At 35.8% G+C, this 18,730-nt stretch overlaps 2 protein-coding genes and 1 long non-coding RNA gene across 3 annotated transcripts; 1 reads left to right on the top strand and 2 right to left on the bottom strand.

Annotated features, from left to right (window-relative positions):
- Positions 1-624: 624 nt before the first annotated feature.
- Positions 625-4,217, bottom strand: LOC144559260 (uncharacterized). Its single transcript, XM_078308272.1, has 6 exons — positions 3,806-4,217; positions 3,130-3,442; positions 2,777-2,869; positions 1,261-1,328; positions 1,024-1,177; positions 625-889 (listed from the first exon to the last, which is right to left on the bottom strand). The coding sequence occupies exons 1-6, from the start codon at positions 4,126-4,128 to the stop codon at positions 812-814; spliced, it is 1,029 nt and encodes a 342-aa protein (XP_078164398.1). The 5' UTR covers positions 4,129-4,217; the 3' UTR covers positions 625-811.
- A 6,044-nt stretch (positions 4,218-10,261) lies between these two features.
- On the bottom strand, positions 10,262-13,251 carry LOC144559251 (Protein phosphatase 2C family protein). The gene is made up of 5 exons (XM_078308261.1): positions 12,905-13,251; positions 12,115-12,360; positions 11,452-11,731; positions 10,751-10,905; positions 10,262-10,570 (listed from the first exon to the last, which is right to left on the bottom strand). Exons 1-5 carry the CDS (start codon positions 12,935-12,937, stop codon positions 10,430-10,432), a joined length of 855 nt encoding a protein of 284 aa, XP_078164387.1. The 5' UTR covers positions 12,938-13,251; the 3' UTR covers positions 10,262-10,429.
- On the top strand, positions 11,655-12,096 carry LOC144559253 (uncharacterized). The gene is made up of 2 exons (XR_013513111.1): positions 11,655-11,781; positions 11,839-12,096. It is a non-coding gene; the product is annotated as an uncharacterized LOC144559253 (long non-coding RNA).
- Positions 13,252-18,730: the final 5,479 nt, after the last annotated feature.

The following is an 18,730-nucleotide window of genomic DNA, read 5'->3' as shown; positions in this document are numbered from 1 at the left end:
CTTGGTAGAAGCAGGGAAAATGACAATAGCAGAATAACTAGCCCTTATTTGGAATAATATATTTTTCCTAATTTCAATATAGTTTGGAATAATAGTTCATAACAGAGAGTATACCCTTGTTGTCTTTGGTGTTTCCAACTTTAGAAAAGCTCTGAGCAATTTTTTTTATTCTTTATTCATGGCTACTTGTTTCGGTTTATTTATTCTTTAGCTGTTGCAACTTGCAAGAAGATTTCATGGCCTTAACATGCCATGATATTAGTCTTTGCCCAAAACATCACAGGCACCAGTGGTACCATGCAAATGAGGAAAGCAACCAACCAGGGGAATGCAACTTATTTATCCTTTTGCAGGGTTCTACTTCATATAAGTGGCATTCTGCAACTGTGCAAGTGAAATTGAAACTAAATTAAATACCAATATCAACTGACTTATAATGTAAAAAAAAATTATTGTATGATTACAAATATCTAGGTATTGGAGATCTAGTCTTTGATCTAATGACAAAGACAATGCTCTTTGTGTGAGAAGTCGCACATTTGAAACCTTGATGGAGATTCCTCATGGATATAAAAAACAGTTGGGTAACTTGACCCCCAACTATAATAAAAAAATATCTAGGTATTGAATCAGTCCACAATGATATTGATATATTAAGTTTTGACACAACCAAACTGTATTAGTTTCATTCATGTACTTGTATAAAATTGGAATACAGCATATATAAACGGCAACACAGCATGTAGGAGAAAGGGAAAAAAATTAATTATGTGAAATTATATAAATAAATAAACAAACAAAAAAATTATAACTATAACAGCGGGCGACCAGAATCAATTTTCTTTATACTTGAGCTTGCAAATCTTCTCATGCAGTCCCTCCACTTTCCCTAAAATCCAGATAAAAAACCAAATAGATCTTAAGATTCTAGAAAATCAAAGCAAATAAGGACTTCATCCTTATTTTTCATAAATAAAAAATTCTAGAAAATTTTAATCCAAAAATACAACATTAAATGCACACCTCATGACAGTGGCCATTGTAACGTTCATATTTTTTGAAAGAGTCATCCATAAAATATTGCTTTATGATGTTGCACAATTCCTTTGGTTTCTCAAGATTTATGGCATGGCCAGCATTATTTACTACAACTTGGCGTGAGTTATCGCCCAAATGCCTGAAAAGCTTTTTATAGTTATTTTCTCAAACAGTTTAAAAAACGGGAACCATAAAATATGAAATGTCAAATTACAACCAGACCTTTTCAATCTGTGACAAAGCTCCAATGGAAATACCTTATCCTCGTACCCCCAAACTATCAAGGTTTCCTAATAATATAAAACATGTTATAAATGCAAACGGGAAAAAAATTACTTTGATGCCATGCACAGCCCTGCAAAATTAAAAACACCATGTATATCATATGTAAAAAGGGATTTCAGTACAACATGAAAAAAGATCCTCTGGTGACCCTCATTTACCTCTAAAAGACCAATTGGTTCATTCCAAAAATTTATCTCTATACAAATTCAACGAAAAAGGTAGGGTTTCAAGATATTTGGAAGAGGGAGAGAACACCCACAGGTTTACATGTATTAAAGATTACAAATCAGGCTGCAAATGAGCCGAGCTCGAGCGAGCTAGGTCCAACTCGACTCAGCTCACAAATATAACGAGCTGAGCCAGGAATCTGACTTCAATTTCGAGCTAAAATACCTAGCTTGAGATTGACTCGTTATGAAACGAGCTAGCTTGTTTAGCTCATCAAGAGCTCCTTTAATGGTCAGGCCAGAGGCCGGCAGCTAGGGGTGAAAACGGTTATATCCGACCGAATCCGGATCCATATTCGAAAATTAAATCCAGATATCCGATATCCGAATATCTTGGCGGATACTGGTATGGATATGGTTTAAATTATAATTATCCATATCCGAATAGTAGATATATACCAAATAATTTAATATATATTATGAAAAAAATTATGTTATTCATAAATATCATGAACTTTCATATTTTTTAATAATATTTCTATGTTTTTTAATAAATAATAGTATTGAAAATGGATATTCGATCCGTATCAAGTTTAATATTCGATCTGTTTTCACCTCTACCAGCACTGCCCCCCCCAACACCCCACCCCACCCACACACACAGCAGTTGGAAGGAATGAGGTTGAACATGGAGGCGCGAAGCTTGGGTTTGAGGGAGACAAGGCAGGTAAACTTCTGGGCAAGGCCACCAAGGGAGGTTGAGTAGGACGTGGCGATGGTCAAGTGGTCCAGGGTAAGGGTGCCAGCGGCAGCACACCAGGGAGATGGCTTCGTGGTCATGGGGGTGGTCAATGTAGCCCAGCAGCACATCAAGGATACCGAAGCTCACACTTCCCCGGTAATAAGAAGGAGAAGGGCATGATCCGCGAGAGAGGAGGGTAAGGACAGGGAGGGAATAGGGTTATTATAAAATGAAGTTATCAACGGTAACTTGTTAATGAACTGATCCAAAATAAGCCGAGCTGAGACAAACTCGAACTCAGCTCATGAAGAAATTGAACTGGCTAGCTCGGCTCGTCATTAGCTCGAGTGAGATAATTATGAGTTTCTTTCGAATCAATCCCACGCGAGTAACGAGCTACTACGGTTTTTTCTTGCAGTCCAAATTACAATACACATTCTTTTGCATTAATATATATGTTACATGATGCTTAAATAATGGGCATAAATGACATTATACCTATAATTGGAAAAGCAAATTCAAGCTTGATGGCCGAGAAAGATACCTGATTAATTTTAGGTAGCTCAGCCAATTTTCTACCATTGATCAAAGCATAAAGCAGCTCTCTTTTCTCTTTTACATTTTCAGTACACATAACCTGTCATTTGAATGAATCATGCAAATAAATAACATAAATTATACATACCTAAAGGTTTCAGATTTTTACTTTTTTCCAACAGAGAAGTACAAATTACAAAATTCCAAATGCACACCAATTCAACTGTATTTATAACCATACATTAATCCTAACTAAGCAAACACTAGCTACCAATACGACTACTTTATGATACTGGATTAGCATGGATCTAGGTAGTTACCAAAATGTCCAGTACCCATCTCTAAGAATTTAACACTTGCCTGGATATAATCTCGGATGAAGCAGGTAGGCATGACAATAGGTGGCTTACAGAATGTCAATTTGACAAGCTGTCTGACATCGTCAGGTTGTTGTGGCACCAAGAGTCTGGCAGCCTCTGCCACATCAGACACACCAAACAGCCCGGCTTCCAGGTCAGACTCCTCGAGGCACACCCCAGCCGATACCATGACCAGTTTATCAACAGAATTTGGATACATAGCTGCCATTTGGTATGCAACAAAGCCACCATAGCTGATCCCAACCATGCCAAAATGGTCAAGCCCAGCTAATGTCAGAGCTTCCATCACTGACCTGGTCTAATGCATCTAGTTTAGTTTTGCATTTTAAATGAACAGCATGAGTATCTTTTGTTTATGATCAACAACGAATTGTTGGATTTTTTTATAAATATTTCCTTAAAAAAAGGATCCAAACTTTATTTCTTGCAATGCAGAAACTAGAGCAAAAGCACAATTGAACATGTTAAAGAAAATAAAACTTGCAAGCTGCAACTAATTATTTTTCAAGAATTACTGTTTGACTGGAACAGTGGTCTAACTGTCATGACCCCCACCCCCCCCCCCCCCCCCCCCAAAAAAAAAAGGTGTAATGTGGTTCCACTAAGAACAACTTTTTAAGTTTGAAAAAATGAAGTGAACGGAGAAGAGAGCACACCTGGCTTGGTAAGTATCAGAGCGCTCAGCAGCGGGAGAAGAGGAATCGCCGAAAAAGAGTAAATCGGGCACGTAGAGATCAAACCCGGCCCGAATGAGAGGCCTGAGAAAGGGGCTCCACTGCCATGTGGCCCGCGCGCCGAATCCATGCAATAGCACAAGCGCGGGGCGAGAGGAGGGTGCGGGAGAGGCGGGTACCCAGATGTGCACGGTGGCCCCATCTGTCAGAGGGAAGAAGGAGGGACGGAGACCGGAGGAGGTGAAAGAGCGGCGATAGCAGCGGTCACGCGCGGCGGTGACGCTCAGCCACCGTGCACGGGGCATGAATTGGTCGGAATTTCAATTGGGGGCTTTGGGATGGATTAATGTGCTTTGTTTTGATGGAAGGCGCGATTGGAAGCGTAATAAACTGGGAAATTTTTTTTGATAGTAATTAGCAGAAAAGAAGAGAGAGAAACAGAGAGAGTACACTATTTTTTATATGCATAATAAGATCGGTATGAACAGTACCGATCCTAATTTTTTTTTTTTTTTTTTTTTTTAAGTTAGGATCGGTACTGTTCATACCGATCCTAACCATTTTTTTTTTTTTTTTTTAACTTTGTTCTATTTTAAAATATTAATTCAAACTCTGTAAAAAAGAAAAAAAAATTAGGATCGGTATGAACAGTACCGATCCTAACTAAACAAAAAAAAAAAAAAAAAAAAAGTTAGGATCGGTACTGTTCATACCGATCTTACTATGCATATAAAAAATAGTGTACTCTTTCTGTTTCTCTCTCTACTTTTCTGCTAATTACTACCAAAAAAAAATTCCCTAATAAACTAGTTTGTTCTTTTTCTCTTTTCTTTGTTCATCGTCACGTCACGTCACTGCTGGTGTCGATAATTAAGTGGTTAGATATTGACACTGGAAATAATGGCTGCACTTGGATCATTGGATTATTTTAACTGAAAAACACTCTTAGCAGTTACAAAAAGCTCGCAAAAGCTAAACTGTATAGAATAGACTTTTATTATCGATTTTATTAAGGAAAATTCAATAATATATATTTTTTGACGTGACAATTGCTTAACAATGATATAAGTATTAGATATTAAATGGGAAATGTTTTGAAATATTTATCAGGTGAATTCAAATTAAAGTATGTTACAACCCAGCTCAAAATAAGATTTATATATTTCATTTAACTTTTTTTACTAGTTGTCTTAGATAGTAAATTTGAAAATTCTAGATCATCTAATAGAAATAATTTTCTTCCTATTAGAAAATAGTAAAAATCTTAAAAAACTGTTACCTTTGGTTCTACAAAAAAAAAAAAAAAGAAGCTTCAATATGTAGATGGACTGAGTTTTTTGAATTGGCTTTTGAATTTTTAAAAATAATTTTGAAGTCCTACTATTTGATTGATGTTGTGCATAGACATAGCCAATGACGGATGTAAGAAGGAATAATGGGATCAATTGACTCCCACTTATTTATATAAAATTTATATTTATGTATGTTTTTCTATATAATTAAGAGTAAAATGTAATGTTACTTTAAAATTAATCTTCATTTTTTACAAGAAAATTTATATAATTGACTCTCATATGTATTTGATATTTATAGTTCAAAAATCTGATTCTGCCTCTGGACATAATATTATTGACAGTCCTATATGTTACCGGTCAATCTCTTCATTATTTTATATTTATTAATCATAATATGAATATCATGTCATCGAAAACTACATTTTTTCTGTGCGCTTCGAATAATAACTTGTTATCTAACATAGAAAAAAAAAAAAGAAGTAAGAACATGAACGCTAATTTGTAAGAATTAACATTTAATCAAGTGACAAAAAAAAACATTTGAAATTGAAAAAAAACGTTAACCCACAGTGATTGGAGAAACGTATAAATATTCATTGTAATTTAATTTAAGAGCATGTTAGCCAGGTTTAATGCCTACCAGGTATTACAAACCTTGGCCCCTCTATGAATTTCTTTGGGCCCGGTCGTTGAATTCTCTCTATTACACATTAAAATCCATTTCTTGAGGAAACATTAAAACAGGCCTAAGGAAAATAACTCGGATTCAACTTTATGCTCTATTGTTTACCGGCCATTTTTATTAATAACCCAAAAAAAAAGGTTTTTTACAAAAAATACCTCAAAATCTGAGTTTTTTCAAATATAACCAAACTGCCAGGGTTGCTGGCGGTCCACTTCTATAGCGGACCGCCAGGGACACGGGCGGTCCGCTATTTTTTTTTTTTTTTTTTTAGAGATCTGATTTTTTCTTAATATTTTCATTTGTGAAGTTTTAGTTTTTTTTTGTTTAGGGTATTTGTCAAAAAATTAAGGACTTGGCCTTTATTAAAAAAATTTTAAGTTCTGACAGCTTGTTGGTCTTCTTATCTTTTTTCGGTTTTTATAATATATGTATAATATATACATATATACATACATACATACATATATACATACATACATATACACATACACATACACATACATATATACATATACAGTTTTTTTATAATGTATTTATTATGATTGCAGTTTTTTTATGATGTATTTTGGACTGTTGCTCTTTATTATGATTGCAGTTTTATTTTATATTTCATGTTGGTTTTTATGTTTTTTCTGCTTTACATCGAAACGGTTTTCTGAAATTACAACGTATCTTTCACGACGTCGGAATAATAAGTTCACAAATACAATTAAAGTTCAACGATACAACTGAAGTTCACAAATATTCATAACTTAGTTCACCTAAGCAAAATAATAAGTTCATCTTTCACGACGTCGGAATAGACCCAATAGACGAGAAGATTTTCTGGTGCCAGCTGTAGGAGCAGCAGTACTTGCAGACCCTTGGCTACTAGATGATTGGGTCGCAAGAGGTGGTTGTGTTCTACCAGTTGCTTCAGCAACAACTCTCGCATTTTCTCTTTCATTGTGTTCGTTTATGGCATCTGAACATAACAACAGAATTCAGTTATTAATATAATAAAATCATAAATTAATTTCAAAAAATGCTACATACCTGCCCTGCGCCTGTCAGAAACGGAACGGCGAGCCTGATTTCCCGATGGCCTCCTACCACCCATCTCGTCCATGGTCATTATAGCACGTTTGTGTCTCCTCCTCCCCTTCCTTATCCATCCTTCTGAAGGGAGTATTCTATCACCGACATACGCAGGCCACTCATGCTGGTTGGGATAAGAATGGAAAGATCCACCCCAAGTAGAAGCAAGGTAATCGGTACGATACATGTCAGCGACATAGTGAAACTAGGTATTTAACTTGTAGAAAGTGTCTTCTACAACTGCAGCCACAGGCAACGTCCGGCTCTCCTTGAAGACTGCATTCAGCGATTCAGAACCGTTGGTGGTCATAATTCCCCAACGGTAACCTCCATCACGTGCTTGATATATTTTCTCGTATGCTGGTGGCTCTTGGACATCTCTGGGATTATTTTTGCCCACCTTCATTAAGTAGAGATTTGCTTTCGGCATATACTACATATAAATAAGGAAATAAAATAATATAAGTAAACAATTAAAATAAAAATATGTCCACGAAGTACAATAAGACATGTAAACAATTAACAAACACATACCTTTGCAAATTCTCTACTCATCTCTTCCACCCTTCTCGGCTTCTTCTTTTTGCAATTACGTCTGAATGTTTCTAGGACCCATGTATCGTGTCCGGTTGCCATGCTAAGGTTCTCCGCAACGTGTTGCATACACAACCTGTGCACACACTCGCCAGTATGTGTTGACCAACCATATTCTTCCCGATCAAAAACATATTTTATTCCTTTGTGCTGGTCTGATATTACAGAGAAAAACTTTGTTGGCCCAATCACCCGTCTTCTTAAAAACTGCATAAAGAATCCCCAGTTCTCACCATCCTCTTTCTGAACAATTGCAAACGCCAAAGACAACAGCTGGTTCTCAGCATCATATGCACATGCTATCAGTAGCCTCCCCTCGTAACGGCCAGACATGAAGCATGCATCAATGCTGATAACGGGTCTGATGAATGGCACAGCTTGGATACAAGGACCAAAAGCCCATGCTATGCCCTTGAATTGTTGAACTCCCTCTATTAGTACTCCATTACTGTCATAAATGGGGCCATGCCACCGCTGAAATACAGTGCCAAGATTTGTACTTGCCATGGCCTGGAGCAATGGTGCCAGATAGTTGTATGAATCCTTCCAACTACCGAATATTCTGCAAATCGCAAGTTCACGACCTCTCAACAACCTGTTATATTTTGGAATTACATGTATGTATTTGTGTCTGACGGCCATAACCACCGCCTTGATGCTCATCGATGGGTCCAACTTAATGTCTGCCTCAATTGCATTGGCAATTAGTGATGCTGTCATAAGCCGAATTGTCATAACCTGAAGGTCCAGCAGGGGGAGCCCTAGAAGGTCCAGCCCCAGCCGCACTAAAAGGTCTAGCCCCGGCCTGGGGAACCCTCCTGGAATATAAGTCTATCATCGCGACCCCCCTAGACTCAAATTGTTGGTACACAGCCTTCCACAACTCCTCATCTGTTATAGGAAAACTCACAAAGTAAGGTCTACCCGCCCCAGCCCGTTGTGTGTCAATTCGGGTAGCCAATTCTAAGTCATACCGGTTGGGGTTTACACCAGTCTTTTCGTATACTAGTTGTTTAAGTTCAATAAATGTGGTTCTTTCATTAACCTGCAAGCTGAATGAGGCATCTTTCGAGTAATACACGTCCTCTACACCCTTAGTTAGCTTACCGCCCACGTACAGTGCAACCAGCATTTTTTCCTTAACAAACTACATTTAAAAAAAAAATTCATAAGAATTACAGTATAATAGATTCATTATTTTTTGCAATTTAAAAGTTAATTATAATATTAATTAAAGACTAATTTATAGTATTTACATACTGCGGGTATAATAATTATTAATTAAAAATTAAACATAAAATAATTAAATAAAAAATAAAATACCTGTAGCAATCGCCTCTAAATCGCCTAAAATCGCTTCAAAATCGCTCTCTCTTTCTTCTCTGTGGTTTAACAAATGAGACTGTGTGCTGGAGAAAGAGAGAAAGCGTGCTTATAAGACAGCTAGCGGACCGCCAGGGATACTAGCGGTCTGGTCCCTAGTGGACCGCCCTAGCTGTCAGAACTTGAAATTTTTTTAATAAAGGCTAAGTCCTTAATTTTTTGACAAATACCCTAAACAAAAAAAAACTAAAACTTCACAAATGAAAATATTAAGAAAAAATCAGATCTCTAAAAAAAAAAAAAATAGCGGACCGCCCGTGTCCCTTGCGGTCCGCTATAGAAGTGGACCGCCAGCAACCCTGGCGGTTTGGTTATATTTGAAAAAACTCAGATTTTGAGGTTATTTTTGTAAAAAAACTTTTTATTTTGGGTTATTAATAAAAATGGCCGATTGTTTACCATGTCTCTGCTTTCCAATCTCGGAGAATATTAAGTTACAACTATTCTAATGAACTATAGGTGATAGATCTGATACAGATAGTTATGAATTTAGCCTCTTTATAAATAAAAAAAAAAAAAAAAAAACGCTTAACTTCTTCCAAATAATATCTAAAAAGAAATGAATGTTAAAGATAACAAAACTCAAATTAAAAAAAAAAAAAATTCTATCTTAGTGACGTAATCTCATACGAATCATGCTACTAAAATAGAATTTTTTTTATAAACCATAATTAGAAAAATTATTTTTATGAAACCAACATTATTACTTCTTTTTTTTTACAAAAATCATAAGAACTAAAATGCCATTTCAGTCCCGAATTATTATTTTTTTTTTGAACCGAAATGGCAATTCGGTTCCAAGTATTTTTATATTTTTTCAACGTATTTTTTTTTCAAAATATGTGAAAACGGCTGTAACCGAAAGTTTACTATCTAAGACAAGTGCACATGAAAAACTTTTTTCTAATTATGTTTATAAAAAAAATTCCTTAAAATAGTACAAGTGCACAGCTCCACTGCTCCAGCTTGACATATTCATGGTACTGAACCCGCATTTATTTTATTAATTTCAAGGGAAAGAAGCATTCTAGAAGAGAACTATCTGCAGTTGGTTAAGACGATACTTCCATGTGAAATGTTGTAAATTGAAAATTAAAACTAGCTATTACTTATGAAAATGAAAAGCTTGAATCTTTCTTTACTTAAACAAAGGAACACCCAAGAAAGAACGCGAAAGTCAAAGAGATATATATACTGGCAATATTGCCAGCATAACTACAGTTGGAAATAGTTTTTAATTTTTTTTTTAATTCAAAATGATGTCAAAGCTATACCTGCCAAATTGTAAATGTCTGCCAACCCAACTAACAATTGATTGTTACTTGTTTGGGATTACTAATGCAACATATTTCCAAACCTCTACACTAATCAATCAAGTTGGATTTTTTTCAGCCTAAAAAAATATTTTGAAAACTCAGCCACACCAAGCACCACGTAGAACTAGAAAGCATTTACAAGAGAGGTGAGAGGGATGAGTACAACTGTAGAAACCCCTCCTTTAAAAACCACATCCACCTCAAACAAACCAAATTGTTAATAGAACAAAGAATAATTTTTCATATAAAAAATGAACTAAGACCTAAATCGGACTACAATGCAGGAGATATCATCCTTGCTATTTCTATTCAGAGCTTCAGTTGTTAGCTGCCTAGCTGCAGCATTTGGGTCTTTAATCTTTCGTGCAATTTCAACAGCCTCTTCATTTTTCATGACCTAATAGAAACAATAAATATATGTTTGTTAGGAAATAGGAACTAGTCCAATCCTGGTATTTGCATTTTCTTTTCTTGATTAAAAGGTGAATAACTGCTTAACAATTATCAGATTTCAGCATGTACCACTATTGGCACCTGGACAAAACAACTAAATTGCAATTACAAGAAAAGCCCAAACCTTCCATAAACCGTCACTGGCAAGGATAAGTAACTCAGCATCAGCATTGGTATCAGAAAATCTAATGTCCGGATCAGATCGCAAGTGCGATTTTAGACTCTTGTCCCCAAAAGCCCGAGAAACAGCTAATTGACCATTCACTCTTGGTACATCCCCTGATGACATATTAAAGGAACTTGTTATAAAATCATAAAGAAAGAAAATCAAGTCATTATTGGTACCTTCTAGATTAAAATTATTGACAGCTTGTCAAGTGAAATTAGTGCATAAAAAAGTACTTCATCTATAAAAGACAGCAAGACTAGGTCCCTTCATCACTGGCACTTCTTTGTTGAAATATTGGGTAGTGCATGCCAGAACATGATATAATTATGGTGGCTTACACAATAATCCTCCTAACTTATGTTTGCATGGCGTATAAGCATAATCAATCTGTTAAGCACCGATCATTGTAGGTCAAATTCAAGGCAGCACTGCCTCATACTGCAAAGCTAACTTTGACTTTCTGTTCCAATAATACCCATGGCAACACTTCAATGTCTTAAAAAAAAACTTGGATTGCGATTGAATATTCTTTTCTTCATGGACCAAACCACTAGTCAATACTTATCCCAAGAAGAACATAAAACAAATAAATAAATCAAACAAGCTGACCAGAAATGCACAAAATATATATGCAAGGAAAAGGTCAAAACAGGTACCAGGCAAGTTAGAAACAAAACCGCCTCTGTTCTCAATAGCACCCTTCTCAGAGCTGGGTTCATGGTCGACGGTCATCTGTATGACGGCCCCACCTCTGGCCATGACAGCCCGGGAGTCGCCAACATTGGCCACCCAGAGCTTCCCTCGGTTCATGAACAAAATGGCTGTAACGGCTGTCGACCCACCCCGCCCCAACTCTGGGCTCTGAGACAAAATTGCCTTGTCAGTTTTTTCATAAGCCCTTGAAATTGCCTGCTCCGGGTGCGTCCAAAAATCTTCCTGAAAAAAAAATATATATAAAAATTTTGTGACAACGATTTGGTGGCTTAGTGTGAATATAGATAACCATATAGTAGTAGCTTTGAAGATATTTCAAGATATTGGAGATGTGAATATAGATAACCATAGTAGTAGCTTTGAAGCTATGTCAGAATATATATGAGATAACTTCAGTTTTGTATGGGTCAAAAGATACCTTCAAGAATATCTTGTTGTTCCTTTTTCTTGACTCAGATTTTGGTCCTTATCAATGAGGTCAACCTCACATGCAATTGATGTGTTTTGATTTTTATTTTTCCTTAGGGCAAGATGGTAAGGGCGGTTTTACCAATCTGTGTATCCATTTTCACATAAATCCAACAAAAGTGAAATTCAAACTGTACCTCCTTCATAATATTGGAGAAAAGATGCTTTTGCAAATAAGCGGGCACTTTTTCTCCCAAATGGCCATCAAAAATGGCAAAGAGACCGAGCTGTTCACCCTTTGTTTGTACAAATTTAGCCACATGGTAGTCTTCCATTGGATGGCTCGCCTTCCCTTTAACAAGGCTACAACCGTAATTTACTTTTGGATGACTTTCACTGCCTTTCCCCTTGCCCTTATAAGTTGCATCATGATATGCAGCTTGCTACAGATAACAAAACAGATACAATAAACACAGTTTCAAGGAGTGGGTTCTATACATAATTCCTAAAATTCTTCAAGGAAAAATACCTTTTTTAGTGCATTTATAAGTATTCAAAATCAAACAGAGAAAATTGTACTTTGTTGTGTAATGAGGGGAAAATGGCATTCATGCACTTCTATTAATATACCAAGAACAGATACTGAAGTAATTTATAAGAAAAAAGTTCCAACAAGAAACAAAAGGCAATTTAGGATAAAGTTTAGAAATTTCACAATAACTGCATCGAACAACTAAAAACACTTCACTGCGACACTAATTTTGTTAACTGTTAATATTTTCCATGGGAACCTAAATATGAAATAAATTCTACGAAATACCAACTTGATAAGACTCGAAAGGGAATACAAATAAACTAATTAATAAACGAATACTTCAGATCCGAAACATTCAGTAAGGAAGGCAAATCGAGCATGAAAATTCAAACAGGCAGAACACATCTAATTGAACAAGATAAACGAAGTACTAGATTCAGGCAGTAACATACCTGAGATCCCCCGAAGCAACAAAACCTCGTCATTGAAAGAGCCAATAAACAAATCCACAAATCACACCAATTTTCTCTCTCTAATTATCCGCTCTTTCGCGCAAAACACCCTGAAACTGAAACTCTCCGGAAAAGGCACCACTTTCAGAAACGAAAGCAGAAAAGGGGTGGGGAAGTGGAAGAACAGGTCTTAGAGAAAATTAATTAGGGTTTAGATGAATTAGCTGGCCAACCAAATCTATATATTCTATAACAGCAATTTTTGGAGAAGTGCGAGAGGAGAGAGAGGATGGCAAAATGGGTTTAGCAATAAATAAATGTGTGTGTCTCGGAAAGAAGCAAAATTTGAAAAGAGAAAACGACATGATATGAGTTTTATTTTATTTTATTTTCTACCCGTGTTGACTTTCAGGCCCTGCTGATATCACGACACGCGTGGGGCGCCTTTTTAAAAGAAGTGCAGAGATACGCCTGATTCCAAAATATATTTCTCTAAATATGTTTAGAGATTGTTTGAGACGACAGTTGTGTTTTGGCTCTGTGTAGCGATGTCATCGTAGACAAAGCCACCACCCACCTGTTCGGATGGTTAAAATTTTGTAGGAACGAGTGAGATTTTGGACTCAATGAGGTAATATTCCCTAATACCGTTTGGAGGCCCCTTTTTTTTTCCCTTCGTTTCCATGTGTTCTTCTCTAACGCTTCCCCACTCAGTGCAAAATTGTGGGAAAAAAATTATTCAATCGGATTGAATTTGTTTTTTCCCACGATGGTGCACGTTGTGCTCTCTCGTCTCGATTTCAATTTTACTGGTAAAGGTCAATAAAATTTTGTATCGGTTTGAAAATGGATCAAGGTTTCACAATAATTTGTAAATTTGAGACTACGCACAACGTCAGTTTCATTGTCTCATTAGATACCATTAATTTAATTATAATTTTTTTTTTGTATTTTATGGTATAATAATTAATAAGTATTATTATATTATTGTTTTAGATATAATTTATTTAATTATAATTTTTTTGTATTTTATGATGCAATAATTAATAAGTATTGCTATAATATTAAGTATTTTAAAAATAAAATAGGTTTTCCCATGACTAATCCTACAATACAACCGAACACATTTTCATATTAATTCCCATACAAATATTGTCGATGGGTTCTCACATTTTCAAAAGTGGGTTCTCATCCCCGTCAATTCTCATCCCGTGTAATCCCGTGACAAACGAATAGGCCCAAAGCTATTTTGTAGATACGACTTTCAAAAAAAATATGTATATGACAATACGGGTATCAGATACTGATATAATATAAATACGATACAAATACGAGATCATATATAAAAAAATATCATGATAACATAATTCAGAGTGCATGCATCTAACACAAATTGTCGTCAAGAAGAAGAAAAAATATTAGAGCATCTCTAGTTTTATATTGAAATATTGGGTTATATAAATAGTCCATTACTATATCATATATTGGCTGTGGCTAATTTGTTGTCGGCGGTGCTGCCACTGTTTTTTCTATTTTTTGATGTTCAAACGACAAATCTAAACCGTCAGATAATTAATCTATATTATAATCTACTTGGAGACCAAATTTTACATTTTTTGGAATTTTTTTACTATTTATTAAACTGGTTTGAAAACCGCTGATTTCAATGCTGTAGAAATTTACTGAAATCAGCGGTTTTCAAACCAGCTTAATAAATAGTAAAAAAATTCCAAAAAATGTAAAATTTGGTCTCCAAGTAGATTATAATATATATTAAACATCTAATGGTTTAGATTTGTCATTTGAACATCAAAAAATAGAAAAAACAGTGGCAGCACCTCGGCTAAAATGCTGGCGGTAGCAAATTAGCCAGACCCATCATATATCCAATAATATTAAAATTATGTGAGAATGTATCAGAATCATTAAAATTAATATTTTGAAATAGAACTATTCAGGATAATTCTTTCATAAAGATTGATAATATATTAAAATTAATAAAGAATTGGATATCAAAATATTTCTGATCCTCTTAATATTTTTCTTTTTCATATTGTGAACCATGTTATATATTACAAATATTTAGATGTCTATAATTGAAAATGTCCATAATAATTGCTCCTTGTCTTCTTCTCAACGTTTTTTCACATGAAAATTTAAGCAATGCGTTTTTAACGTATAAAAAATTGTCTCATTTCTACTTTCTAGTTTCTACTATAGTAACACAATATAGTAACATAATTTGTGAATAATTCACGTATAATTCGTTTTTATATATGCTTTTGAACTGAATACCGAGTAAAATGCAAAAAAAAACGTATAATACATTTTATTCGCGAATAAAATGCGAATCACGAATTATTTACGAAAATAACGTGAAAAATAAATTTACATATTTTCTTCTTCTTTGTGGTGCCGAATTATACTCAAATTATTTTCCAATCATGAATTTTTAACCCCGCCAAATCAAATCCGAACTATTCATTCTACCGTATATTCAAAATCTGCAAACTTATTGCGACATGTTACAGATACATCAGGCACATACAATCCGAGAGCGGACTATTTTGGAGGTAAGAATCGGGAGTTTACAATAATAATTCTGAAAAATATTATTTTCTTGCAAACCCTGCAGCAAAAAGCTCATAATTCTTGCATCGTGATTCGCAATTGACTCACTTGCTAACGGCTCGCTCGTTAACAGCACTCGTTATTAGATCGAGCTGTTAACGAGCCAGCTCGTCACTAGTTTGGTTCAGAATTAACGAGTTCAAGCTAGGACCTTAGCTTGCTCGTTAGCTCGCGTGCTAGCTCGGATATGCTCAATTTATCAATTTATATGAATTTGTGTGCATTTTATACTGTCTAATTCAGTCCAGTTTGGTTCAACTCGATCCAAAAAGTTTGTAAAATTTATTTTCTTCTTAAAACAAGATTCGGTCAAACCCAGCAAGCCAGCTCATCAGCTCGCGAGCTAGCTCGGACTAGCTTGTCACGATTTCAAGCTGAGATTTTAGCTCAGATTTCCTAGATCTAGCTTGCTCGGCTGTAGCTCGGTCCAAAATTAACAAACTGAGGTATAGAACCTAGCTTGGACCGAGCCATCTCGTTAACACCCCTGCTTGCAATGTAATATATATATTTTTATTTACTTTTTATTTTTCTTCCGCACGTTTGAATAAGTGAATAGGCTTATATTTTATGGTAAGAGGATTGCCGACAAAAAAGAGTACTTTTGACATGCATGAAATTGAAAGGGTTTGATTTGCAATCTGATCTAGTCCTGGTTTCTTCTACCATAAAGCACATAATTGTACTAATTTTAGAGGACCAGTTTTGTTCAATTTATGTAATCAACGAGACCGACATCTAGCTGGTTGTAGTTAAAAGTTCAGTTCTAATATTATTAGACGATAAAAATTTATTCTATAGTATACCCGTTTAGGTTCATAACAAATGTATTCTATATTTTTAAATTGATTTATTAAATTGTATATTCATACTAATAATTTATTAAACTGAATATACATATATATTTTGATGAACAATATAATACTATGACATAATTAGTGACTAATGTTTTGTAACCAACAAACTTATTGTAAAAAATATTAAATCTAATTTATGAATGAAAAAAATATATTTAGATGTTACCCTGACACTCCTAGAAACTCATCGTACCCGTGTCCGACACGTATCCGACACCGACACTCCTCTGACACGGCTACGATACGTGTCAGACACGCCAGCTGGCGCGTCAGATGAGCTGGCGTGTCCCAACCATGTTGATACGGTCTCCGACACTGCGTTGAAACGTGCCGATACGGTCCGAAACATCCGATACGATTGGGACACGGCGGGATACGCACATGTGGACCGTGAACCGCTCCTGCACCCGTGCACCGCGCATACACCACCAGCGAAATTGAATTTTTTTTCTCCTTGCGTGATTCGAACTGGGGTTCCTAGGGTGAGTGTCAAAATGTTTTACCACTCCACTAGAGCTTCTTTTGTGTTATCTTCTAGTAGTTATAATATTTATTATATACTTTGGTTAAGTCTTTAATCATTTATACAAATTTATTTTATATTATGATTATCTTAAATACAATATATAAAATAATTAAAAATAATAAATATGTAATAGACGTGTCGTGTCCTCTATTTTTGAGAATTACCGTGTCGCCGTACCCGTGTCGTGTCCGACACGATACCCGTACCCGTACCGTATCCATGCAACATAGCTAGTAATTTATTTTTAATTACTTGAATTATATTCATATTTGATCCGTGTCCGTCTGATATCCGATCCATATCCATAGCCTTTAATATCTGATTTGTATCTGTATCCGAGACTATCCGCATTCGTATCCGTATCCGAAAAATTATAATAAATAAGGATACATTTTGACCACTATCTAATCCTTATCCGACCATTTACACCCCTAGCTAGTCAAACCTCAAATCTGACGGCTAAGGCTTGATCTTTGGATGCTATTTTTTTAATAGTAAGGTGTATTTAAATTAATTTACTTCCAGCTCAAGTTATTATAATCAACTAAGAGGAATACTTAGCCGCGTGGTTTTATTGCAAAATGCCAAAAAACAATCACCGCTATCTGTAAATCAGTACACATTTGTAAAATGGAGCTTACTTTTATAATTTACTATGCATTAATCATTAAATTCTTGGTACGATCCTTCATATGTACGGAAGGAAAACATTATTTGAAGAACAATAAGCCTACGTCGGCAAGTCACACGTTTAAAACATTATGGCTGGCTCATGAATTATTGTGTTTGGTTCAATTAAATCTTTAGATTATTTTCTGATTCAATCGACTTCTCTAATTATGAATTGAGTTCAATTTAGTCGTATTAGCTGGTCCGTTACTCATCCTTCGATCTCTCCCTTTCATCAAACATTTTCTTTTTTCGTTAGACATTCTCTGAGAAAGTGAGAAGGGAACGGACAGTTTTAAATAGTTATCGATTCAAATTCGATTCGATACTCAGATAATATATGTTCAATTTGTGTTGAGATTTGTGCGGCTGAATTTAGATACACACGAGTCTGACCCGCTTTGTTTCCTTTCATTCGACCAAGCTCTTGGGACTTGGGAGAACTGAATTTGATCCCAACTCAAGTGCCACAGGAACAACAAAGATGTGATTTTGATATTGGTTTCTGTTGAGATTTATGTATGTTTATTGCATTAAGAGTAACTATAGAGTTATATTGGTAAAAAATGAATTATAGAGAATCGTAGGGTTACAAATGTAATTTGTGACGTCTATATAGGCCCAAGAGAACAAATGAATCAATACAATTTATTTTTAAACCATTTTTTTTGGTATCAGAGCTTAAAACAGAAACCCTAGCCTCCATTTTCTATTTTCTCTCTTTCTCGCACTGTAGCAACAGCTTCGACCAGCACTGTAGCACAGCTCCGCCCAATCGGCCTGCCTGGCCTCCGTCAGCACCGTTGGACCGTCGCCTGACCTCCGCCTGGCCGTTGACTGGCTCTGCTGAGCTCCGCCGCCACTGATTGGTTTGTTCAGCTCCGCCCCGCCTCTGCTCTGCCCAGCCATGATCTGACTTGGTTCGCTCCTCCAACAGTGGGCCGAGTACAGCCGCCTAGCTCCGCCCCTTCCTCCAGCCGCCAAGGTCAGCCCCTTCTTCAAGTTCGAATCTGTCTTTCTCCTTCTTTTAGGCCGAACTAATGTAGAGTTTGGTCTTTGTTGCGTGATTTGGCCGGCGTGGGGGGCCGTTACCTCACGATACCCGAGATGCTGGTTTGGATAGGGGTTTTCGATTGGGTTTAA

Source organism: Carex rostrata, chromosome 9 (assembly GCF_964058835.1).
Source record: "Carex rostrata chromosome 9, lpCarRost1.2, whole genome shotgun sequence".
Lineage (NCBI taxonomy): Eukaryota > Viridiplantae > Streptophyta > Magnoliopsida > Poales > Cyperaceae > Carex > Carex rostrata.
The sequence above is the reverse complement of the archived record's forward strand: the minus strand, read 5'-3'. Positions and strand labels throughout refer to the sequence as shown.

What these genes read in the sequence shown, in the direction of transcription:
- LOC144559260 (XM_078308272.1), bottom strand. Translation starts at nt 4,128, where the DNA reads ATGCCCCGTGCACGGTGGCTGAGCGTCACCGCCGCGCGTGACCGCTGC. An exon ending in TCATCCGAGATTATATCCAG is followed by an intron (nt 2,870 to 3,129) that starts GCAAGTGTTAAA and finishes TTCAAATGACAG; the next exon opens with GTTATGTGTACTGAAAATGT. An exon ending in AGCTACCTAAAATTAATCAG is followed by an intron (nt 1,329 to 2,776) that starts GTATCTTTCTCG and finishes TTATATTATTAG; the next exon opens with GAAACCTTGATAGTTTGGGG.
- LOC144559251 (XM_078308261.1), bottom strand. Translation starts at nt 12,937, where the DNA reads ATGACGAGGTTTTGTTGCTTCGGGGGATCTCAG. An exon ending in GTTGCTTCGGGGGATCTCAG is followed by an intron (nt 12,361 to 12,904) that starts GTATGTTACTGC and finishes TGTTATCTGTAG; the next exon opens with CAAGCTGCATATCATGATGC. An exon ending in TTTTGTTTCTAACTTGCCTG is followed by an intron (nt 10,906 to 11,451) that starts GTACCTGTTTTG and finishes ATATGTCATCAG; the next exon opens with GGGATGTACCAAGAGTGAAT.